We start from the raw sequence: 25,498 nt of genomic DNA on the forward strand, positions 1-25,498 counted from the left end.
GTGGATTTTCGCCTCCGGCTTCTTGCCGGGCCGCCTCCTTTATGCTCCGAGTCTCTAGTCTCCTTTGATGATGGAATGAGGTGGGGGACGCTTGGGAGACCCCTCTCTCGCCCCACCCAACAGCCTAAACAAACAGGCCCCCATTCTTGTGCTTTCTCACTGTAGCTTTTAAATTTTTTTTCAACAGAGATGCCCAAACAGACAGCGCAGTGGGCCGGGTAGCGGGGTACGGCCCGGGAGCTGGAGAGAACCTCGTCCCCCGCCGGCAGCGGGGGAGGCGGCGGGCGCACCGGGCAGGGGCCTCGGGCCGCGGTGCGGCTTGGGGTCTCTTCGCTCCGTCTGTCGGCTTTGCCTTCATTTCTTCCTTTTTCTTCAGTTCGAAAAATATGTCCGGCTTTCAAGGCTGTGGCTTAAAATTTCCTTCGGGGACACCTGTTGGCCCACCCCCACCTGCACGCCACGTGTGGGTCGTTAACGTTAACCCGGCCTGGCTGTGAGCGGCTCCGGGGGAACTCGTCTCGCGAGGACGGCCTCGGCGGCGCACGCGGGCCGGCGTCCGAGGGGGGGGCAGACCGCCTCCCCCAGCTCGCGGCCCCTCACTCGTCTGCAGCCCGTTGTCATTCTTGGCCTCCAAGCGGCCCAAACGAGGACAATCGTAGGTACTGTCACAGTGAGACATCCAGACAGGCGCCCAGGGTCATCTGGGCAGAGCCGCTGGCCCTCCCCGCACTGGGGAGCGTCTGGGCGCTGGGGGAGGTCCGCGCCTCGGTCCACGCTGGGTGCAGTGGGTCTGAGCTGCCCAGTGTGGAGCGTGCTGCCATGACTCGGTCCTCCTGCTGGACAGGCGGGACAGGCCAGCTGGGCTGAGAGCTGGCAAGCGTGCTCAGCTGAGGCAGGCTCCGCAGCCCTCCTGCCAAACTCGCCATGTCCGGTGACGGCCATCACCTGCCCCGGCCCCGCCACCCCCACCCCTCCCCCACTATCTGCTGCTCGCGCTGCACCCCTTGATTTCATTGTTGCCGTTGCCTCCCCCCGGGGTCTCTCGGTAAGATGGCCTTTCGGACATGAACTCAGTTGTTTCCCTCTCTGGCTCTGAACTTCGAGGGCTTCCTGTACACGCAGAAGTCTCCATGATGGCGGGAGACCTTGCCGCGTCTGGCCCAGGGCCTTTGCTCTTGCTGTCCCTCCAACCCGGAGCATGTCTCCAGCCTGTTGGCGTGGGGACTACTTCCCAGCTCTGTGTGAGTGTCTGTTTAAATGTCACCTGCAGGGGTGTGGTACAGCCAGATCCAGACACAGAGGACCAAGCATTTCTGAAGTAGCAGCAAGATAGTCCGGATTCTTTACTTCTCACACTCTTTATGCTAATAAGATACCCCGAAGGTGGAGGGAGACGTGGAAAAGCCTTTCACAGAAAACAGAGTAACGGGCGGGATCGTCACTTATGTAACAATGTCTCAGGTGCTGGCAGGAGGTCTCGGCGGGTGTGGCGCCAGCTGGTGAGACCGACAGGCATTTGGCCTTTCGACCTCCACCGCGTGCTCCACCTGCGAGCCGGTGGCATGTTCCGGGCGTTTCCAGCCGCAGGCGGTGCCTCAGGGGTCCTCTGCTGTCTCGTGGGAAGGGAGAAGTCAGGAAATGGCTTATCGACGTGGGGGAGGGGGAGTCACCGGGCGAGTCGACGTGTGGAAAGCAGCGTGGGAGCTAAATGGCCCACTGGTCACCGGGGTCTTGGGGACTCCGCCACCTGCACACACACGAGGGACGGGACGCTGGGAAAAGATGAAACGGGGAGCAGCAAACGGTCTGGACCTGGCTTCACGAGGCACAGCGGAATGAGGACTTGCAGAAGCCGGGGAGTTGTGTTATAGACAAACTAAGAAGATCGGGCTTCCTGGAGCCCAAGTTTGTGAAGCAAGTTTTACCCCTTCTGCATCAGAAGCATGGCCGACTGCTGGCCAGAGGCAGGAGAGCTCAGAGTGAGGCTGTCCTGACGGGGTGTGCTCGCTGGGGCCCCTCACGGGGTGCATTGCCTGGAGCCCCTGTCGCGGGCTGTGCTCGCTGGAGCTTGTCATGGGCTCTGCTGGCTGCTGGTTGCTCATATCCGCAGCCCTGAGTGTCCATTTGTGTAGGGTGCACAAGGGGTCACAGTTCCCTGCATCTCACCCCCACGCCCCATCAAGCCTCAGATTTTAAATGATCAGATTGGCTCAGTCTGGGCCAATGATCATCAAGCCTCAGATTTTAAATTACTAAGGAGGAGAAGCTACAGTTTCCCCTGGATTGGACTCTGAAGGGAGATGAGCTGGGAGCCGCTGGGAACCACTGGCCTGCGGGAGCCCCCCGCCCCCCAAATATGTGCACTAAACTTGGAGGAAACAGATGCAGGAGATGGAGCTGCGGACAGAGCTGGACCCCCACTTTTGAGACCTCCGCATCTTTCGAGTGTTGCAGCAAAAGAAATGCCTTCTTTGCTTCACTTGCTTAGACTGGCACCTTCTGACCATTTTGACAAAAGTGGGCGAACCACGCAAGCAGTGCTGACTGCGTGTGGGGGCCGCTGCTCCGTGCAGTGCATGGCGGTGGCTGGCGACCAGGACTGCAGAGCCGCGAGCGGCCGCGGGGGGCGGGGGGGGGGGGTGGAGGGCGGAGGGCGGAGGGCGGAGGGCGGAGGGCAGGCTCGGCACACATGGTGCTGGGCGGCCCTCTGTCCCCCGCGCAGGTCCCGCAGAGCGGGGCCTTCCACGGTGACGGTCCCTCGCCCCGGCCACCGTGTGCGCCCGCAGGTGCTGCGGGGAGGCGGGGCCAGGGAGGCCGGGGGCGTGGCCCGCTCGGCCGCTGCCCCGGGGCCGATGCCTCCTGCTACTCGGCACAGAGGCGTCCTGCGAGTCGATCGCAGCCCTGGCCGAACACCTGAGCGCAGCCTGCGCCATCCCCACCCCGACGCTGAGGGGCCCCGAAAACCACGTGCCACGGAGCCGAGCGTTCATTCCTAGTTGCCGCTTCGCATCAATTTTCTGTTGCTCTGTAACGAGTCACCAGACTCAGTGGCTCAAAGTAATGCCGACTCATCACCCCTCAGCTCTGTAGGTCAGACGTCGGACGCGAGTGCCACTCGGCCAACACCCAGCTGTCGTCAGGGCTGCATCCCTCTCTGAAGGTGTACGGGAGGATCCGATTCCCCGTCTGTCCTGCTTCTGGGAGCTGTGCGCTTTGCCTGGCTCCCGGCCCACCGCCGCCGTCGTCAAAGCCGGCGAGGACGGCCGAGTCTTCTCACGCATTACCACTCCTACCCGCCTCTTCGTCTCTGTGTCCCACTTCCGAGGGCCCTCGCGAGCACATCGAGCCCACCCAGGCGTCCCAAATACCCTCCCCGGGGCCGAGAGGGCCTGGCGCGGTCACACCTGTGAGGCTTCCAGTGCCACGTCAGCCCACGTGGCGCGGGGCATCAGGCCGTGGGCATCTTTGGGGGACACGCCACTTTCGGAGGGTTGAGTCCACTACCCCAGGACCCACGCTGCGGTTTCTGCTTCCTGGGCTCATGAGCGGAGCCGCGGGCCCCGGAGCGGACGCGTCTGTCCCCGGCTGCGGGCGGCCTGCTCTCCCACGCTGGCTCCAGAGGCCGCCACCCTGTGCCGCCTGCCAGTCGGCGGCTCCTCTGCCTTCCCAGCGACCGCGTCGGACGTCGGCTGTGGAGTCCCCCTCGGTTTTCGCCAGTGTCCCCCCTGAGACAGGGCACGGCCCCCTTTCGTAGCTGCGTTAGTTTCACTGTATCCAAATTTTGTGCTTAAAATCACACAAGGACTGCACCTCTGATGCTGCTGGGTAGAGAAGTGCCTTCTGGAACCTTCCGGTAGATGGCGGCCGAGTGGGCCGGCTCGCTGCGGTTCGCGTCTGGCGCTGGGAGTTCCTGGCTCTGGGACCGTGAGCGTCTCCATGCGAGAGGTCGCTGGGGTTTGCTGCCTGGAAGCCAAGTCTCGCAGGGGTGTCTAGGCCGCCGTCGATGGCTTCGTGCGGGGACTGTACTTCCTCGTTCTCTCTCCGTGCGGTCACATGCCGTGCCTTCGTGGAGCAGCCCCACGGGGGAACGTGGGCCCCGCAGTGAGGGTGCAGACGTGTGCTGAGTGAGACGGAGCATTTCACAGCCTCGTGGGCGCGGGGCTGGGCAGATGCCACCCAGATCGCGTCTGTCCCAATTACAAGAGCATTCTCCCAAAGGTGACGTGGTGACTCCAATACAGAAACAAAACGAACCCATGTGAACGTTTTTATTTAGCTCATTGACTGAGGACATGGGGCGCGAGCTCTGGCTGCGGGGCGGGTGTGCATGGGCACCGCCGGGTCGGGGGTGAGAAACAGCCGGAGCTCCCCGTCCGGAAGGCGACTCCCACCAGCTCTTAGCTCGGGGGCTGCAGCGGCGCCGACCTGCCTAAGGGTGGGTCTGGGGTAACGAGCCGCTGACCCGCGCTGGAGACCGGCCTCGGGCTGTTTGCCCAGCATCCTTCCATCCATCCAGCCGTCTGTTTACTCCTTCCCACATGTGTTTACTCAGTGTGCCCTGTGCCCTGACTGTCCTGGGCCTGAGCCTACAGCCCGGAACAAGGCAGTCACACCTCTGCCTCCGAGGACCCGCCAGGGTAGGAGGGGTCTGCGGATTTAATCAAGAGAACAAACAGAAAGGGCAGGTTGCCCTCGCGGGCTCGCTGCTGATGCCGCGCATGCTGCGGGTCTGGGCAAACGTGTAACGGCACGTGTCTGCCGGGACAGCATTGCACGCGTGCCGTCCCTGCCCCCACGTCCTCTCCGCCACCTGCCCCCCCCCGCCCCCTCCCCGGCCCCGGCCGCCCCTGGTCTTTTCGCTGTCCTCATAGTTCTCTCTTCCGCAGATTGTCGCGTAGCTGGACTCACACAGTAGGTGCGGTTTTCAGGTTGGCGTCCTTCTCTCGGCCACTGGCACCTGAGGTCTCTTCATGACCTGATGGCTCATGTTTTCTCAGTGCCGAATAATATCCCACATCCGGTGCATTGTGCTACGCATTAGATGTGGCCACATGGCTGTTACAACATTACGGAGCTTTTTACAACACGATGACATCACAATGTAATAAGGTTACAACATGACCACATTATTTTGTTATATTACAGAGCTCACAACATGATGATGTTACAGCATTACAATGTTACAACATGATCTACTACATTACATTAAGGAGCTTACAACATGATGACATTACAATGTTACGACATTATGTTATAACATTACAATGTTACGGCAGTATGGCATCATGACGTTTTGATGTTACAACCTTAGGACATTATGTCAGCAATGCGTTGCTAGGTGATAGGAGCCTTTTGGCTCCATCATACCCTTATGGGGCCACCGACTCGTGTCTGCTGGGGTGCCGACCTCATGTTCCTGGGCTGCGTGACTGGGACGTGAAGCGAGTTGACTTAAGTGTGACGTTTGGATGAGGAACCGGGTGATTGGCATGGAGGTGGGTGGTCGGTTGTCAAGGGGCGGGCAGCCCTGAGAACTGTTGGTCACCTGCCCTCCATTCCCCCCCCCCCCCCGCAGTGACAGAGAGCCGAGGAGCCCTGGAGAGCACCCAGAGGTTCTCCCAGCTGCCCACCTACCTGCCGGTGACCTACCGCGTGCACCACGCCGACGTGTCCTTCTTCCTGCGGGAGGCCGACCAGGACGTCATGCGCAACTCCAGCCTGCAGTCGCGTGTGGAGTCCTTCCTGGTGCACAGGTCCAGGGGGCTGCCCGTGCTGCGCGCCAGCTACGGGCCCTTCCACGCGGAGCAGGTGGTGGCCCAGGACCTGCTGCTGCCATCCGGCCCCTCCGGCCTCGCCGGCCAGCTGTCTCTGAACTGGAGGCTGCAGGCGCATATCCTGCGGGACCAGGTGTACCGCAGCCGGCCCACGGTGCAGGTGCTGTTCCACGTCGTGGGCCGGGACTGGGCCGAGCACCACCCCGGGGAGCGGCTGCCCTGCCTGCGGGCGTTCGCCTTCCGGGAGACCAGGGAGGTTCGGGGCGGCTGCCGGCTGCAGGGCGCCCTGGGGCTGTGTGTAGCCGCGCTCGAGCTGCCGTCCAGCTGGTTCGGCCCCCCCACGGTGCTGGCCGGGCGGAGGAGGCCGGCGGACCCGGCCGAGGGCAGCGCCGTGGAGCTCTACTACGCCGTGCACGCGGCGGACGAGCGCGGGGACTGCGCCCGCGAGCGGCCCGGGGCGCGGCCGGGCCTCGGTGACACGGACGAGGCGGCGCCGCCGCTGCACCGGATCGGCAGCGTGTTCCTGCACCAGACCCGCGGCCCGCCGGCCCTGCGCGAGCTGCGCCTGGACCGCCACGTGGCCGTCCGCTACCTGCCGGAGCCGGCGCGGCAGGGCGACGTGCGCACCTTCCCCGTGTTCGTGTCCAGAAACTGCACCGAGCGCCAGTTCACACTCAGGTGAGTCCGTCTGCTGCTCCCACTGCGCTTGCGCGCGCTGGCGATGGGGGGGACACTCGCTGTTCCCACGCACTTGCAGGGGCGGATGGGGGCGCCGGCCGTTCCCACTGCGCTTGCGCGCGCCGGCGCGGGGGGCGGGGAGTGGCCAGGCCCGCGGCTCCGTCTGGAGGGCCGTGCGGGGCCCGGCGCCCCCCGCTGTTATGACCAGTTGTCACCGCGAGGTGGAGACGCCGTGTGCTCGGCCCCGCTGCCAGTTGGGTGGCGAAGGGGTCCGTAGTGATGGACGTCCTAGGCCGTTTGCGAACAGCCCTCAGCAGGCGGGGGGGGGGGTGGCTGGCGTGGCCAGCAGGAGCCGCCTGCGAGTCGGAGCGTTCGGCGGCTCCGGCGCAGACGAGGCTGCAGGCCAGACGGCGGCCGCTGCGGGAGGGCCGGGGGCGGGGTCACGGCGTTGCCACCGCCAAGTCTGTGCCAAGCGAATGAGTTCCGAGTCCGATGTGGCACCAACTTGAAGTCACATCTCGTTTCTTTCTGGATATAGGGCTAGATGTCGCATGCACAGGAGCATAAGGCGCGAGGAATGTGACCGCAGGCGGGTTTGTGCCGCGTCCCGCGCACCGAAGACCAGGCTCTTAAAAGGGCGCTGTGCGCTTTGGAAAGATGCGCGTTGGTTTTCTCCTGGGACTGTGCGTGAGACGTGCCACTTGCCTAGCTGTCGCTGGCCTGCCGTTGAGTCCTCGTTTCTTGTTTGCTTTAAGCACAGACAAGTTCGAGTGTCACAGCTGTTTGGCGCAAGCGTTTTGGGTCACCGGACATGGCCCAACATTTCGTGTTAAGTCAGCAACTTGGTCTGAACATCCACGTAACAAACTGTGTGGCGACCCCCGACAGTAGCGAGCACCGCGACGCACGGCCTGGTTCCTCCGCGGTTTCAGCGCGCAGGCGGCGGCCGGGCCTCATGTGTGTGTGTGTGTGGGGGGGGGGGTCGCGGTTTTTCCGGCATTCTTTCCATTTTCATTGAAGGGGAGGGTGAGGTTAAGAAAGGATTCATTCTTTTGCTCATATACCTTACACACTGGGATTTGCCTATTACACCTGGTGCCAGAATTGTTCCTTCATCTTAATCTAATGATGGGACTGAGCTGATTCTTGGCAGGTAAATACCCTTTGGTTGGGGAAGAGGGTGTCTCTGGGGTCAACCAGAGGGATTTAGGTCACATCAACATGTCTGTGAACTCATCGCTGGTTTTCCAGACCCAGAGTTAAAACCTCAACTCTCCTGAGGCCGTAACTGTCCAGGACATGAGACCTGCCCAGTGTTTTTGGGAAGCGGTCGTATGTGTGGTGTTAGACTTTGCAAATTTGCAAAAGCTTTGAATCTGATGACCATCTTGTTGCGCATGAAACATTGATCAGAGGCCCACGGGCAACTGCATCATGGGTAAGCTGTGACAAAGCCAAGGAGCGTTTACTCTGCTGGGCTGCGTAACCTGAGGGGCCAGATCTTTGCAGGCTGAGCAACAAACGCAGTCGAGGTGTCTCGATGCAGAGGCTCCACCTGTAAGGCAAAGATCTGAATATTTTGCAGGCCCATCAATTTTGTAAAAAAGAAAAAAAATCACCTGTAAGGCAAAGATCTGAATATTTTTCAGAGCCCATCAAATTTGTAAAAAAGAAAAAAAAATCAGTTTTCCAGTTAATAGCGAAGTGGATGTTTGTGCGTGTGCGTTTGGCTCAGTAAGGAGGAGGCTTTCTGTCTCTTTAAAAGCATGTGTTCATAAGGCGCCCACTGCATCCTTAAAATCCTCTCATCACGCATGAGTCTTATCTGCTTATGGAAACAGCTGGGGGCAAACCTGGCTCTGGTGATGTGATTAGCCCTGAGCCTGCATTCTCATAATTAGAAAATAATAAAACTGTACATCTTTTTTAACGAAGTCAGTTTGACACTAATTGAGATAACTCCCACACGTCTGGAGTCGGCGTGTGTCTGTCCGACGCGGCCATCTGCTGTAATGAAATAACCCGAGGGTTAGCCGCGTCTCCTCTCTGAGACTGCGACTTCTGTTTCTGGGCATTCCGTGCTGAGAGTGTTAACACCGTCCAGAGGAGGCCTCATGTTTTGTAGGTCAGGTGCCCGCAGGACACGCATCGCCCCTTAAAGCTGGCCAGGGCTGAGAGGGGACCCAGTTAAGCCGTCCACACGGAGGGCCGACACTGGCACTGTGACTTGTGTCCTTCGTCCACGGTGACTGAGCTCCTCCCGCTATCTCCCCGGGGATGTCTGTGCCCGTAACCACAGGGCGGCTCCTGCTCCGGGGACAGAGTTCCGTTGTGCAAATCATCAGGAAGGGCAGTGACAGGAAACGGTGCTGTGTCTGTACACGGGTGCGTGAGTGTGTGCGTGCGCATAACTGCCGTGAGAGGAACAGCACGCGGGGCTGTTTGTCTCCTGCACTCTCTCCCGTGGGTGGGTCGGCCAGAGCCACGGAGCTCAGAGAGGGAGAGCGGCTCAGCGCGTCACACTCAAATGCCTCGGAGCGCCCTCAGTTTCCAGAAATGTTTTCCTGCAGCGAAGCAGCGAGGCCTCCCGCAGCACTGGCCGGCTCTGCTGTCCCCTCCCCCTCCCCGCGAACAGCGGGCTTCACACGCGTCCGGTGTCTGAGAGGAGGGGACGGCTCTTCCTCCCACACTTTCCCCGCCTGTCTTCCCGTGTCTTCCTTCTTTCCACAGAAGGTCAGCTTCAGAGGCATCCAGGGCAGAGGACCCGGACGTGAGGCCGGAGCCCGGTGTCCGTGAGCCTTGGTGTCCCCTGGCGCCCAGGGCGCCGGCTGCAGGGCAGAGCGGCAAGGCTCAGGCGGGGCGAGGATGGGGCGGGGCGCGGCTCAAACGGGCGGGATGGGGGATGCGTTTCTCCATAGGATGCTTGAAACCAGTGGCCAGATGAGAGAGGGAGTGAGTGGAAATGTTCAGTAAGGAACACGTGCATTCGCTGAGGTCGCTGCCGTTTCGAGTGCGGAATGGTCACGAGTTAAGGCCCTTGGGCCATGCAGGGGGCCGGCTGGAGGCCGCCGCTGACTGTGGCTGATTCTCGAGCAGGGGAGCGTCGCAAGGCAGAGCGAGAGCGTGGAAGTGGGGGTTCAGCGAGGGCCGAAAGCCCGCCATGGACAGGGCTGGAAAGGTGACCTCGGTGCTTCGGGAGGCAGGTTCGCCATGGGCCGTCAGCTCGTTAGGGACTCGGGGGGCTTTGAGACACCCCGAGCTGAGCGCGGCGAACGTGCAGCCTGCTGGCCCAGGGTGCGGTCTCTGTCCTGACGCAGGGCAAACGCCCCGGGGTATTCATAACGTCTCAGCCCGAGAAACGGGGTGCTGCTGGGGCGACCAGGGCTGTTGGTGTCCCCAGATCCGCAGATGTCCATGACGTCTGTGCGTGGGACGGCGGCGCCTCTGTCATCGGGTGGGGGCCGCGGTGGGAGGGGGGTGAGGTCGGCCGAGTGGGGGGGGCTCCACCCTTCGTGAACCACCTTCGCGCTTGCGCGTAGATCCAGACGCGCGCGGCGGCCGAGGACGCCGCCCGGGACCGGCCCGGCGCCCCGCGGCTGGTTTTCCCGCCCCCGCCGGCTTACGCTGCCACGGCGCTTCGTCACAGGTAGCGCACCCGCGTTACTGCCGACTGATGTCCCCGCTTCATGCGCACGTCCTCCGTCTTTACCCGAAACCGCCTTTCCTGCCCCAGCCCCCGCTCGGGACGTCGCCGTCGCTCAGCCGTGTGGCGCCCTTGGCACCCGGGACCGAGCCGCAGACGCCCTTCGTTCCCCGTGCCCTGCACGGGCTCGACGCTGACGGCACGGACACTCGTGGGGTGGCCGCAGTGGGCGTCCGCCCGGCGTCTTCCTCGTGACCCGGGGAGGCGCTGGGGCGGGGCGGACAGGCGCAGGGCGAAGGGCCCGTCCCATCGCGCTGGGCGAGGGCCGCCCACGCGGGCCCCTGGCCGAGTGCGTTTCTCCTGCCCCCTGCTGTACCCCCAGAAGGAGCTGTCACACGCAGCTCACGGCCATCGGTGGCTGCGGGACCACACCTGCTGCCTGAGGGTCTCTAGCCAGCAAATTATTTGAAATCCTGCAGTTGACATTTATTTATTCTCCCTCGTTCGTTCCCTTTGGCAAGGGTGCTGGAGGCACCTGGATGTTCATCTTGCAGTTGGGGTAGTGACCCCAGGGAGCGGACGGGGTCTCCCAGCCTCGTACGTCCTGTTCACATTGGACCATGTGTTCTGGGGCCACACTGCACCCTGAAGGGTGTTGTTGAGCGGCATCTTTGGCTCCTACCAACCAGATGCCAGAAGAGTAACCCCCCAGTCGTGACACTCCAAAATGTGTCCAGATAGTGCCAAGTGTCCCCTGGGGCACAAAACCACTCCTGTGAGTCAAAACCCAGTGAACTAGGTGACGGCCGTTAGCAGCTCTTCATTGGGCGGATGCATCCGTTCCGCAGAGTGAGGTCCGGCGTTGAAAAGTCGTAGCTATTGGAACCGTGTGCTATCCGCAGCAGGTAGATGGGAGGCCGGCCAGACAGAGCCTGAACCGACCCATGCAGGTGTGAGACTGTGTGACAGTCCAGTGCAGGTCAGCAAGAAGGAATGTACTTTTCAAAAATGACTCTGGGACATCAATTATCCAAAAGAGGAAAAGGATTGGATTTTCACTCCATGCCATTTATAGACATCGATTTCAGATCAATTAGGCATTCGAAGGAAAAAAGAGAAATCGTTATGAAGGGAACTACTGAAGGGTATCTTTATGAGCCCCTGGAGGAAAAGATTTCTTAAACAAGATATCGAAACACTGACCACAAAAAGAAAATTGATACATTCGACTGCATTCTAAAAATAATTGCTTTTTCTTTTTAAATTAAAAAGCAAACCGTAAATTTTGGGATGGTTATTTGTAACACATATGATCAACAAACAATTAGGATGCAGAATACATTTTAAAAAATGCTTTTAACTCAATAAAGGAAAGAAATAGAAAAGTGGACAAAAAATATGAATAAGCTTTTCACAGAAGAAAAACACAAAGCATTCAAGAAATATAAGAAAAGATATTCTCTCCTAAAACCATGATAACATTCAAATTTCCATTTCCAGGCAGTCTGGTGACATTCAGAATTGTTGAGATGAGGAACAAAGGGAATTCTCATTGACTGGGAGAAAAATCGATTCAACTTCTTTAGAAAATAGTTCGGAACTGCCTACTAATATCAAAAATATGATCTACTACGAGCCAATATTTCCACTTCTAAGACGTATGACCTAGAGAAACTCTTGCCCTTGGCCACTGGAAGGCATTCAGACATACTCAGAGCAGCACCGATTGTGACAGTCAAGAATTAGACACAGCCTAGATGCCCGCTGAGAGGGTAATGGATAAGGCCGTTTTGATCATGGGATTTTATACATTTATGAAAATGAGTCAATTACAGTTAGAGACATCAGTACGGGTATCCACTCTCTATGTATCTCTCTGATATATGTTACATTTCATTGAACTTTGCAGACAAGTATATTTATATAAAGATAAAAATATGCATCGAATTAACACTGCTCATGGATAATGGATATATATACATCCATTTAGGTAAAACTATCAAAAATAAAGAAATGAACACAAAATTTAGGCTAGGCCTCGGGAAGTGGGGAGGCTGAGGATATCGGTGGGGGTTCAGAGATACGTGTTCTAGCTCTTGGTGTGGGAGCTCAGTGCGTGGGTGTGTGTCATTAGAAAAATGTTCATGTATGACATATATGCTTTTCTTTGAACTGCGTGTCTCTAATTTCCCTTAATGCTTTGTATATACTTGTGTGTGTGTGTGTGTGTTTGGGGTGGAGAGGGATGGGGATACATGCCAGATTTCAAAACATTTGGTGAAAACAGAAGCGAGTCATTTGTCACTTAACAGGGGGAGAAATTCGGGCTCATGTTAGACTCCGCCCCCCCCCAACCCCCAGTAACATTCAAGGCCATTTGGTTCCACAGATAATAGAGCAGTAACTACCGAGCACTAAAGGTCTCATTAAGGGACATTGGATTTTTTACATTTGCATGATAGTAGTCACAGAATATGACATGCTATAGCTATCCTGATATGAAAGTTTTCAAAACTTTAGGTAAAAAAAAGTACAAACGATGGGATAGGATAAATGGATAGAAAGGCAGATAGAGAGATGGATAGGTGGATGCATGAAAAGATAGATGGATGATTGACAGATAAGTGATAGACGGGTAAATGGGATGGTGGGTGGGTGAATGGACGGATAAGTGCTTAGCTAGATACACAGACGGATACATAGTTACGTAGCTAGATGGTTAGATACATAGACACACTGACGAATTTGGTAGGTCTTTTTAAAATACTCCATCCCGAGTAGGATCCCTCCTTTCTTCCACTGTCTTGCTTTCATTTTTTTAAAAAGAACTTACCACTTCCTGAAGTCCAGCTGTTCAGGTCGTTGTGCTTTGACCCTTTTGGTCCCCACTCCCGTGAGCTCCACGGGAGCAGGCATCTTTCGTCCCTCGTGGACCCTGCAAACCACAGTGCACCGCGTCTCACGCGTAGTTCGATGCGGCTACATTGACTGAGCCGAAGATCGTGACGAACTTAGAGGCCCTAAGAGAGGCCCAGGTTTGCCGATTGGGGATGGAGCCGCCTCGTTCCTGCGCCCCGTGCCTCAGACTCTGGTTACGTGTGTCCCAGCTCGGGTCCCGAGGCAGGTCTCAGCCTCAGCACCACGGACATTCGGGACTGGATAATTCTGTGTGCAGGACGGAGGGGCGGGGTGAGAGGGTGCTCTGAGAATTGTGGGGTGTCGATCAGCACCCCCGGCCTCGCCACGCCAGTTGCTGCCGGCGGTCCTCCCCCTTCAGCGGTGACGAGCAGCAGCGTCCCCAGGCATCCCAGACGTCGCTGGGTCCACGTCACGCTCGGCCGGCGCCGCCGTCCTAAGGAAACTCTCCTTCTTGCCGTGGGATGAAGTGTCACTCGGATTCCAGCTTCCCTTTCTAAGTCGCACGGTCACTTTCAGCGAGGTTCACCTTCATTTTCCTTCATTTCCTGCTGCGACGCGTCCCGATGCGAACTCTGCCATAGTGTCACAGTCGCGCTGTGTATTCTAGGCATTTCTCACTCCTCGCTGGTGGCCTATCGCACCTGGCTTTGAAGATGAGCGTGTTATCCACCTCGTGGATGCTGTCGAGAGAAAACTGTCTGTGGAGGGCACGAGCCGTACACGCCTAAAGCGACCAGGTTGCAACAGGGCAGGGTTGGGCCTGGCGTGACGACTTGCAGCCCCAAACGGACGTGGCTTAGGGTTAAAACACGACACGTGCCTAGAGTTAGGGTTCCGTTTTGAGGCGTCTCTTAAACCATGGATTGTACAAACGAGAGACTCACTGTGCTACTATGGACTTGATTTGTTGGGGAAAGTTTGAATATAGGGTTGTTTTGGCAAAATGAAATACGCGTTCTTGGAAGAAAATGAAATTTCTGACATTATCTGAGTAAAATCTAACTGCGTGAAAAGCCACTTTAAAAAAAAAAAGAGTGACTCCGTCCTCCGTCTTTGCCGGAAGGGACAGCCACGCAGCACCGTCCGGGCTCCCAGCGAGCTGCTCGGGTCCGTGCCCTTTCCAGAACCTACTTCATTTCCTTGACGCCTGAAGAATTAGCGCCTGCTGCCCTTTTCCACTGGTTGGAAGATTTATTACAATTCTGCTTTTTCTAACTCTTGACTCCATCACGGCAGAGGAAACTCAGGGCGGCTTGTGTTCCAGACAAGTTCCAAGGCGGGGGAGCTCTCTCACCAAGACACAGCATCAGCGTCCCCTTGCTCCAGGGAGAGGGGACGTCGGAAATCGTCCAGGGCTTTGTGACGCGTGCTTCCAAGTTCCAATTTTTTTCATTTTGCTTTTGCAAGTGGGGACGACACATGCGGCCCGCTGCCGGCGTGAACACGTGTGTGTTCCCTCTGTCCCCAGTTTGCTCGGTCCCCCCCGTCCCCGGTCCCCCCCCCCAATGACTCCCACCTCGGCGGAGCTTCTTGTGGCTCCACGGGGACCCTCAGCCACTGGCTCGGAAGTGTGCCTGGAACGGAAGTGCGTTTTATTTCTTCATAAACTTGGCTCGAGAAAATGAAAAGACGGCACACTTCACACGTCCTTCCCGGGTAGCTCTCAAACACAGAAGAGGCAGAGAACGTTCGTTTTGCAGATTTTTTTTTTTTCTCAAAATGTGCTAAAACAGACTAGCGCTTTGAACTTCTTAACTACGAGGCAACAAATCAAAATGTCTGAGTGTCTGCCACGTGTCTGTCTCTGTGTACAAAATACGGGTACATCACACATTATGCAGGCAGTCTAAAATATCCGAATGCAGGCCATGTGGAAAAACGGTGCGGTAACTAGTCCCTGCCCACGGAGATGCCCACTTCTTAGTGAGGAAGTCCAACACCGCTCACGAACCTATTTGCAGATGACTCAGCGAGTCTCGGAGTGTCGCATGGCCCTGTGTGTGGGGGAGGTTGCTCCCCTAAGTAGAACAATAAAGTGCAGTGCGCTTCCTTTGACTGGAAGAGCTGGAAGCCCTCTGTTCTCTGCCATTGGTCTGCGTCTGCGCGAGCACCGAGCACCGCGTTTCCCTGCCTTTTCCTCTGCCTCATGAGGCTCCTGCGGTCCCCGCCCCTCCCCCGTGTTTGCTGAGCCCCAAGGATGGCGAGTGCGCAGGCGACGTGAGCTCTGGGTGCTGAGCTGGAGAACGGCCCTCTGGCTCCTGGTGACCGCCAGGACCGGGCCAGGCTCGGGGCAGCTCTCCTGGGGATGTCGGGGCTGCCGCGAGTAGCCGCCAATCACCACGGCTGAGACGGCTCGTTCTCCGGGTGGCCGGTGCCCCTGGCGAGTTTGGAAGTGGATTTGGAAGCCGCTCAGCGGGCGCCAGCGGCTGTGTCGGGGCCTGAGTACCTCCCAGGGGACAGAGGGTGTTCCGGGGCTCCCCCAAACCAGTGTTCCCACCTGCTCTGAACAAGCCTTTTTGTTGAGGTTTTAAAATATATTCTCCTGATGAAAATCGCAGACGCCGGGAGACAGGCAGGCAGCGCGGTTCGGGCTTGCGCTACTGGCGCGCGTCCTGCCGCCCGCCCGACCCGGGTTCTGGGCGAGACTGGCGCCTGTGCGCACGGCCCAGGAGGGGGTCCGTCACCGCCCCGAGGGCCCGGGCCCCGCGAGCCTGCGCCACGCGTGCGCAGAGGCCCAGAGCCGCCTTCCAGGAGGGCGGTCCTCTGAGCGCCCGTGTGGCCTTTCTCAGGAGTGCCACGGCGAGTCCCCGGGGACATCTCGTTCGTCCCCTCGCCTCCGGTTAAAGTCTTCCCTTCCCAGCGCCATCGAGGCTGACTCTGGCCGTGTGAGGTCTGAGTAGGTGTGTGGAAGGGACCCGTCGGGCACGCTCTTGTCTCGGGCAGGGAGGGCACCCAGCCAGGACGGTCCCTCGTCCCCCACCTCTCCCCTCCCGAAACGCTGTCAGAACGGCGGGCGCGGGGCGCACACTGCAGGGCCACCTGGCGAGGGGACAGGAAGCCTGGGAGGCCCCATGACTACGTCCCCGGGTCCGCAGGCCGCAGCCCAGCCCCGCCTCACTCCTCCGCGTCTGGATTTTTCTTCCTTTTTTTTTTTTTTTAATTTGCATAGGAAAACAAATCTTTTTTTTTTTTTTTCTGTTACTCCTCGGTGATTCTGTCTGCCGCCTGCAGCCTAGTGCAGTCCTAACTGCCGGTGGCTCATATTTCTGCCTGTCCCATTCGGTCAGCTGATTTGAGCCTTGGGCCACAAAAAGCCAAGACTGTGGCTTCTGTCCGTGTCAGTCATTAGCTTCCCTGAGACAGAGGGCGCCGTGGGTGTGTGGGCGGCCACGTCCGCTGCCTGTGGCGGAAGCTGCGGATCGGGCCGCAGGCGGGTGCGCGCTGTCTTCACGCTGGAGGACGTGGCCGAGTTCTGTCTCAGAAGAGCCGCGCCCCGCCCCGTCCCCCCTGAACGGCTGCTGACCCTCTGACCCGGACCATGCGGCGAAACATCACGGTCCCCTGTTTCTCAAACATCGGTCACAGTGACGTCCCCTGGTCGCTTCTAGAGTCTGCAGGGACGCCGCCAGCCCGGCTGTGTGCCGCCGACTGCCTCTGGCTCTGTGCCGGCGTGCGGGCCGGTGAAGTCCCGCTACCTGATCGGTCAGACACACGCGGGGGCAGGAGGCGGCGGAGAGTGGCTCTCGCTGACCAGGGCGCGCAGTGCCCTGGGGAGCACGTCTGACCAAAGCCAAGTGAACCTCGACCCTGTGTGCACGCGCACACACAAACACGTGCACGCGCGCGCCCGGCGGGTTCCCCGTTCGCTCGGCGCGCCGCGGTCGTCCAGCAGAACGGGGCAGGGTGCGTCAAGCCGGGCGTGGCTCTGCTGCCACCGGCATCTGAGTGTCGCGCTCGCCCAGTCGCCCTTCGCTTGTTGAGGTGCCGACACCGGTTTGTGCGTCGTGAGGTCGAGGCCCGCTTTCCGGCCTCACCGGGGCCGCAGGGGCTGACGGCGGCGGCCGTGGAGCCGTGCTGCCCCAGCGCCAGCGCGCCTCTGCGCATCTTCCGCTTTTGGAATGTGCTCGGCGGCCGCGGAAGTCAGGTCTTCAGTGCGTTTCTTCCCAGTCGCGAGCTCCAGAAGCTGCCGGGGCGCAGAGCGAGGCCCTGCAGCTTCCCGCCCGTGGACGCGAGCTGGTCCCGGGGGAGCCGCCAGGTGCCCTGGGTCCCCGGCTCTCGGGCCGGCCGGCTCCGCGCCGAGGGACACCGCGTGCGGGCGGCCAGGACGGAGGCGACCGTGAACTCCGCACCCACCCGCCCTTCCGCCCAGGCGGCCGGTGTCCTCGTCACCGCTGCTGCTTCTCCCTCCACATGCGGCTTCCGTGCCAGCGGCGGCGCCTGCGAGCGGTTTGGTGACACTGAGACGTGGCGCGTGCATTTCCGTCACCGGGTCACCTGCGGGTGGCGGCAGTGACGTGTCTGGGGAAAGTCGGCTGCACATAGCGGGAGAGGCCCCGCCCCCCCGCAGGGGCATCGGCCAGACCCCCACGGCGAGGCCAGCGGTGGCGCGGGGCAGCACCAGCACCGAGGAGCCGCGGGACTGGGCGCCGGGCGCGAAGTGCGGGACCCCAAGCTGGGCTGCCCTCTGCGGGGCGGCCGTGTGGGCGGGGACAGCACTGTGGGCGGGGCGGCCCGTGTGGGCGGGGACAGCCGTGTGGGCGGGGACAGCCATGTGGGCGGGGCGGCCCGTGTGGGCGGGGACAGCCATGTGGGTGGGGAGGCCCGTGTGGGCGGGGACAGTCATGTGGGCGGGGCGGCCCGTGTGGGCGGGGACAGCCGTGTGGGTGGGGTGGCCCGCGTGGTGTGGGCGGGGCAGCCCGAGTGGGCGGGGACAGTCATGTGGGCGGGCAGCACGAGGCTCCGCCCCACAGGGCTGTGTATCCCGGTCTCGTAGACTGGCCCAGGGGTTGGGATCCACGCAGAAGCCGCACTGGATGTCAAGGGCGCAGCCCTCGCACCGCAGCCCACCCCTGTGCTTCTCCGCGGTGACGGCCACAGCCGCGTCAGCCACATCAAGCAAGAGAGGCAGGACGGAGGGCGCGGCCGACTCTGAGGTGGCGATGAGCACACTGCGTCGTCACGCTGTCCCCGACGCTCCTGCGTCCTGGACGCAGCCAGTGAAGAATTTAATAACCGCGAGGGCTGGAAATCTAACTGGCGAATGAACGCCTGCGAGCCATGGCCCCTCGCTCTGGCTCGGGCTCCTGGGAGGGCCCCGTGGGGTGCGACGTCGGCCCGGCCTGCACCCCAGTGGTGTCGCCCTGTGGGACTTGGGCCCGTCACCTCCAACGTGGAGAAAGCGTACCTCTTGGCCCGCAGTCTCTCGTGGGTGTGGGGGACGCCGAGGGCTTCGTCAGGGCTGTGGCCCGGTCCGAGCTCCGCTCCGCGGGAGTCGGGGGTGGTCAGAATCTGGGGAGGGGGCAGATCCCGGTCCGTCCGGGTCAGCTAACTTACCCCAAGGAAGCTGATGCCCCGTGTCCTCGTGACAGCTGAGGGCCAGGCCCCCACCCGAGACAGGCTCCTCCACCAGGGCTGGGCACCGTCCCCTCCACGATGGCGTTGCGGGGGGCCGGCCACCACGTACCTGAGGAAGACGGTCCCCGGCCGTAACATGGCAACGGGCTTTCGGGAAGGTTCACATCCCGAATGGGGGGAGAAGGAATTTACAGTGACAAGCCTTCTAAGGTAAGTGCTGTGAGAAGGGCACACGCCCCCCTCCGCGCTCTGAGGGGACACGCCCCCCCCCCTCCGCACTCCGCCAGGGCCTGTGAGGGGGCGGGGGATGCCCGGCTGGAGTGGCGCCCTGCTGGGGGGCACGTTAAGGCCACCTCCGTCATCGATCACCGGCCACGTCCTCAGCACAAAATTCTCAACCCTGATACTACGGTTTTTAGATCTGCATGAAAAGCGAATTAGAAAATGACCATCAGTTTAGCCAATGGATTCTTTATAGGAAAAAAAAAACCTAGAAAACCTCTTAATAATGATTTTCCCAATGTGGTCAAATCACTTCCCTTATGAAAATCCGAGGGAAAGGCAGGTTCACACATTTATTCTTCAGTGTTTATTTCAGGGAGGAAGTCTAGATTTGAATGCAATGTAACTAACTGAAAAAATGGCTGAGTCACTTCCACGGGGAGGGAATAAGGTTGACCAAAAAGGGCTTATTTTTGGTTAAATAGAAGCTGGTGTAGGGTGACACGGGGCTCTTGTCCAAAGCAGTGAGATTACTGACTCTGAGTCACATCCGCTTTGGGAGCTTGCCGTGTGTGCATGTGTGTGGGTGTGCGTGCGTGTATGTGTGTGCGTGTGTGCATGTGTGCACATGCGTGTGTGCGTGCGTGTGTGTGTGCGTGCGTGTGTGTGTGCGTGCGTGTGCGTGTTCCTGCTGGGTGATTCGCTCCTTAGTTTTGTGTCTGAGGCGTGTTTGCTGTCACTCTTTGCCCCGGGCTCTCTGTAAATGCAAGTGGCCATCACAGGCGTCTGGTCCACATCTGTCCTAAATCTCGCCATGGCCCTTGACCGGCACGGAGTGGAGGCCCGCGTTCACGCTGAGCGGGCCTGCTGGCTGCGGTGGCCCGGCCGCAGGGCGTGGGTGACGGTGGCTCCGGCGGACTCCTGCTCCACATTCTTGGCTGTCGCCCCCGCCCACCTCTGCTCATTAGCACCCGCCGCGACTCCGCGTGCTGGGAGCACGCCGCCATCAGCAGGACGGAGCACCTGTCCCGCGACAGATGGTTCCAGTTTTAGCTCTCGCGGGAGTGGGGGTGTCAGAGGAGGGGCGGGCGCTGGCCGGGGCGCAGGGCGCTCGCCGTGACTCGCGCCCGGCCACTGTCTCTCCCTTTTGCTTCACATACCCATCCCGCCTCTTCTCGTCTCCGCCGTCTCCGCTTGGGCCACCGTCCCTTTGCCATTTGTTTCTGTTTGCGCACATTGGAGATATGATGGAGCTGTCAGTATAGATGAAATGACAGCCATCAAATCCAGAGCCAGAGACAGACGCAGACAGACACAGAGACGCAGAGACAGAGGGAGAGACGGACAGACAGAGACAGAGATGCAGAGACAGGCAGAGGGAGAGGCAGACAGACAGAGAGACGCAGGGACAGAGGGAGAGACAGACAGAGAGACGCAGAGACACAGAGACAGGCAGAGGGAGCGGCGGACAGACAGACCCCAGCCCGCAGACGTTCCCAGAGGCGAGTCGAGAGGTGGGGAGATGCCTCATCGCAGGACGAGGCTGCGGGGGTGGGGAGACGTGGCAGAAATCTTTCTTTGGGGAGGACCGAAGATGCGCTATGCACGTGCCGCGCTAGCCGTGAAGATGCTGTGTGGGAAAGCGTTCATCGCAGTCGCGAAGTGGGTTTAAACGCTCCTCCCTGAAGGGTCTGCCTAAGACGCACGGGAGGTAAGATTTCCTGCACGAACCCCATTTCTGCTCCCCAAAGCAGCATACTGTTTTTGCATTGGTCGCAGAGCAGGTATTAGTGGCTTAAAATTATTTATTTTCATAATCTCTTAGGCCTCAGTGAAACTAGAACACAAATTTCTTGAAAGGCAAACTTTTTTTTTCCTAACGTTCAATATGGAAGTCCAGAAAATACCAGGGAGGCAAAAACGACACAGCTGTTTCTGTGAGACGCCGCCGCGCGGTCCCCGTTACCCGCAGTTTGGCTTCTTATGGTTTTGGTTACCGTGGTCACCATGACCCGAGAATTTTAACTGGAAAATTCCAGAAGTTAACAATGCGTAAGTTTTAAATGGTGCGCCGTTCTGAGTGGAGTGACAAAATCTCACGCCGTCCCCCAGTGTCCCCCGGGACACGACGCGTCCCTCGGTTCCCACGCTGTGCACGCTCCCCGCCCGCTCCTCAGCGGCCATCTGGGTGACCAGATCAGCCGGCTCGTGACCACGGTGCTGGTGTTCCGGCCACTCTTAGTCTGCTGGCTGACGTTCCGTTCACATACGTCTTGTTACTGTACTGTTGCAATTTTGCTACCGTATTATCAGTTATTGTCGTTAATCTCTGACTGCGCCTCATCCATAAATTAAACCTTAGCGTGGGCACGTGTGCGTGGGAATAAAGGGGGCGTGTAGGTTTCAGGACCGCTGGTCTCAGGCTGGGTTTATGGGGGTGAGGACGGACGACTCCGTCTCAGCAGACCTTGTTAAATAAAGAATTCAGACATTGCTGCATCACGAGTTCTTTTTCCCTGTTTCTGATATTTTTATTTAGACACAAAATGATTGATTACACAAATGATCTCGTACAGCTCCAGAAGGAGATATAAAAAGCCCCAGATTCGTTGCCGGGATTTAGATAGTATTAAAGTCCCGCAGATGGTTAACCGAAGGTAGAATGTTTAAAATGCAGTGAGTGACATTCCAGAGAGTCCCCTAAGCGCCTGCTGTGTACCAGGCACGGAAGCCGGCCCCTGGGCTGCACAGCCTAGAAACTTGAGGGGGAGGTGGAGGCGGCCACAGGGAGGCGGGGGGTGGCCCCGTGGCCCTGGGACGTGTGGGCGTGAGCAGGGCAGGCAGAATGTGCCCTGTCCTGAGGACAACCGCAGCTTTGGCACAGGCCACTGTCTCTGACACCTTCGGGGCGAGGGCTGCTTCTTCCTTTTTTTTCCACCGTTCTGTTACCTGGGGCCAGAGCGTGGCTCTCAGGGGTTACCGGCTCTGGGCTGAGGCATCTCAGGCTTCGGGGCAGAAGTGTGCAGAGCCGCCGTGTCCCCGCTCCGTTACCTCAGTGCCCCGCGGAGGACGCCCAGGCCCTTCCGCAGCGAGGTGCGGGGCGAGGCCTGGGCCCCGGGAGGCGGGTGGCCGGCACGAGGCGCTTGTCCTGCCGCCCGTCGCGGCCTCCCCGGAGCGGCTTTCCGGCGCTTTCCGGTCTCTCGGAGCGGGCGGTGGCCCCGGCCGTGCACCCTGCTGGCCTCGGCCTCCCTGGGGACCGTCGCGGTGAAGCCCAGGGGACACTGCTTCCTGCCGGGTTCGGGGCCTTCGGGTGACAGACGTGGAAGATGTGACGAGTTCTCACGCGCTTCGGAGTTCCATGGATCGGATCTCCCCCGCCGGTCCCCGGGATTCGCCTAATTGGGACTAAAGTCACGTTGCTGCGTTCATACCGCTTCTTGACTTTAAACAGGCAAAAACTCTTTATACAAATTGGAAGCTTCTTGACTTTTGAGAGCTTCGGATTTGCCTGGTTTCGGAACAGCCATCGGTGGCTGATCCACAAGGGGTGAGTATTGTGAGGCGTGGGGAAGAATACGGGGCCACGACCCTGAAACCTGAGGGGACACGCCGCTGTCCTGGGCCCGCTGTGCTCGGCTGTCAGATGGGGCGATGTGTTCGCTGCTCGGTTTGGGGGATGGGAGACGGCTCTGCTCACCCTAAAATCTGAGCAGCTCTCGGCCCAGGGAGCCCCGTTGTACCCGAGGACGTCCCTCCTGCTTCGGGGCGCCAGGAGTCGGAGCCACCTCACGGCCCGAACACGTGCAGGCGCCCCACTGGCCCCCGACGCGGGGCCAGCGTGGTCCAGAGGCGACCGTGGGGTTTGCCGTGCGCGAGGACGTGGCCGGGGATGCGCGGTGGCCGGGGGTGCGCGGTGGCCGGGGGAGCGCGGTGGCCGGGGGAGCGCGGTGGCCGGGGGTGCGCGGTGGCCGGGGTGAGGACGGACGGTGACGTGGCAGACGGAGGCTGCGGGGGAGGGGGAGGCGTGGGGGCGCCTCGTGGTCATCTCGGCTGGTTCGTAAGGTCCCCGGGCTGAGGACGAAAAGCAGAGGGGTGACCTCCGGGGGCGCAGCGGAGCGCCCCGGGAAAGCCGCGGGCGGCGGCTGGAGGCTCGTCCGGGGGGGACGCCGTCCGGATGGGAGCGGGGAGGGAAGGAGACGGGCCGCGGCGAGGGCCGGTCCTCACGGCCTCTGGCTCCGCGGGCGGGAGGCGGACGGGGCCCGGCCGAGGCCCAGCTCGTCGGAGCCGAGCCCGGTGTTCCTTCTTTGATAAAAACATTTTTCCCTTAGAAAGCAGTGAGGGAAAGCACAGTGAAGCCCCGTCCTGCCTTCGTGGCTGAGAACGCTGCCTCTGTCCCCCGTTCGTCCCATTTGCCCCTCGGCCACTACAGGCAGGATGCGCCTCCTCGTCGTCACATGCGATGTGGCCCAGGCCTGGCCTGTCCCGTGTGCGTGGCCACCTCCCGGCTGCTCGTCGTGATTTCCAGCACCTTCCGTGGCCCGTCACACGTGAGCCCCCGCGGGCCCGCAGCCGCTGCACGGTCACCGTCACCGGGCGCCCGTAACGCCCGTGCGGGGCGTCGTCAGCAGGCTGTGACGGGCGCCTCGCGGCTTCCCGTCAGCCCACGTTCGCCCCGGGGTGCTGGCCGCTTCCTCCAGCACGGGCTCCGGGCGCGAGGTCTGGGAGGCGCTCGGGCTCTTCGGGGTGCAGGAGTTTCGGTCCCGTTTGGGGCCCCTTAACAAAGGGTTGTCCCTGGACTCCAGAGCCTCCTGCAGCTCGAGTTGCTGGGTCGTCGGTCGCAAAGGCCTGAGTGAGCCGGCAGCTCCTTGGTGCCCGGGGGCCGAGCCCCGGCCGCGTCCGGCTCTGCGCCCAGCGGGCTCATCCCAGCGGGGACGTCGCCGGCCCCCCCGGGTCCTCGGCCCCGCACCTGCCCCGGCCGACGGCCGCTTCTGTGAGAAGCGTGGGGGCGGAGGACACCCGTGTCTGCGTGCGCCACGTTTCGCCCGGTGACCCTCGGCCCGACACCTGGTTGTTGGGGGGCTGCGTGGCCGCTTCAGAGGCTGGCATGGGGGTGACCCCGAGTGACCCCGCGTGCGCTCGCCCCTTTCCCGACGGCCGAACGAAGCCTCACCATCCAGCTGCGTTTCGCTTTCTGCTTTTCATCGTGACGGGGCATTTTGGGGGCGCAGACCCCACTCATCCCTGTGCCCGAGTGCGTGCGATGGGCCCGTGCAGGGCAGGGGGTGAGCAGCCTCCCGCCCTGGGCAGCCCTGGGCAGCCCTGGGCCTGACCCACTTTCCCAGCCCGGCTCCAGTGGCCTTGGGCGAGGCGGGGTGCGTCTCCGCACCCCGAGTTCTCACACCTCAGCTGCAGGCTCCACCCCCATCATCATCGCGAGGATTCAAGTGATAATGCACGGGGTGGACCTACCGTGTCCTTTAGCACAGGGGTCCCCACGCTCCAGGCTGTGGGCCGGTACCGGTCCGGGCCCGTCAGGACCGGGCCACGCGGCAGGTGGGCGGCCGGCGACTGAGCGAAGCCTCCGTGTCCGCGGCCGCTGCCCGGCGCCGGCATCGCCGCCTCGGCCCCACCTCGGCTCGTCAGGCATTCGATGCTCACAGGAGCTCCGGGCCCGGGGGCCACGGAGGCCGGGACCGCTGCACCGGCAGGTCAGGGCGTCCGCGGGGCCGGGTGTCACGAGCCGCTCCGAGCGCTGGGGTCACAGGTGCGGCGGTGACTGGCGGCTCGGACTGCTGCCCCCGTCTGCCTGTCAAATCCTCCCTTCTGAGAAGTGTCCCAGGAGACCTTATTCCTTGTGACACGGGACAGGCCCGACCCCCTTTGTCCGTACGGGAGGCCGCGTGCCCCACGCGGCCCTCCTGCTCCCGGTCGCCGGCGTGACTCCCGGGCGCCTTCCGGACATGCGCGATGAGCTTTTCCTCTCCCCCTTCCCCTCTCGTTCAGATGCCCCGAACCCCAAACTTAAGCCCTCTAGTCCCACGGTTTCCAGCTGTCCGTTTTTCTCAAACGCACGCGTGCCGCATCTAATTCAGTGCCAAACCAGCCCACCTCTGCGTGGAAGGGGGCGGGGGGCCTTGTCCGATGAGCACCCCGGGCCAGCCGGGCGCCGGGAGCCGACACGCGGCGTCCGAGCTGCCGCTCTCGGTAAGTTTGTGACCAGCCACCGAGCAAGTGCGCATCGGCCGCCGGCTTTGTGCGAAGCTCCTTCCCAGTTGCTGTGTGAACCCAGACATAATCGGAGGCAAGTCTCGCTCTTCGCAAACACGTTGCGCATTTACCAAATGAACATTTAACCTGAAGAACTCGGTTCGGCACGGTCGTCGTTTACACAAGCGGGTCCCACGCACGCCGCCGGGTGCCGCGCCATGAGCAGCCGTCGGCCCCTCGCGGCGCCGAGCCGAGGGACGAGGCCCGTCCCTGGTTTGCGGCCGGGGTCGGGGACCCTGAGAGTCCAGGCCGCCTGGCGTCCTCCAGGACGAGCTCGACTGTAGTTTTTTCTTCGTCATGCGTTATCCGCAGGACAGACTGCTACCCGAGAGGGACAGACCGCTACCCGAGAGGCAGCACCAGGGACGGTGCAGCAGCAGACGCGGCTCCGCGGCGGGCGTGGCAGACAGACGTCGCCGTA

General features: G+C 60.7%; 1 protein-coding gene across 1 annotated transcript in view; it reads left to right on the top strand.

The window, feature by feature from the left end:
• The window catches only part of TMEM132D (transmembrane protein 132D), a 216,293-nt gene that overhangs the window by 92,497 nt on the left and 98,298 nt on the right, over positions 1-25,498 (top strand). The window contains exon 10 of the mRNA XM_036220924.1: positions 5,576-6,452. Coding sequence (XP_036076817.1) covers positions 5,576-6,452 — 877 coding nt within the window. The remainder of the gene's footprint in view (positions 1-5,575; positions 6,453-25,498) is intronic.

This window comes from Rousettus aegyptiacus, unplaced genomic scaffold, assembly GCF_014176215.1.
Source record: "Rousettus aegyptiacus isolate mRouAeg1 unplaced genomic scaffold, mRouAeg1.p scaffold_m13_p_5, whole genome shotgun sequence".
NCBI classification, from domain to species: domain Eukaryota; kingdom Metazoa; phylum Chordata; class Mammalia; order Chiroptera; family Pteropodidae; genus Rousettus; species Rousettus aegyptiacus.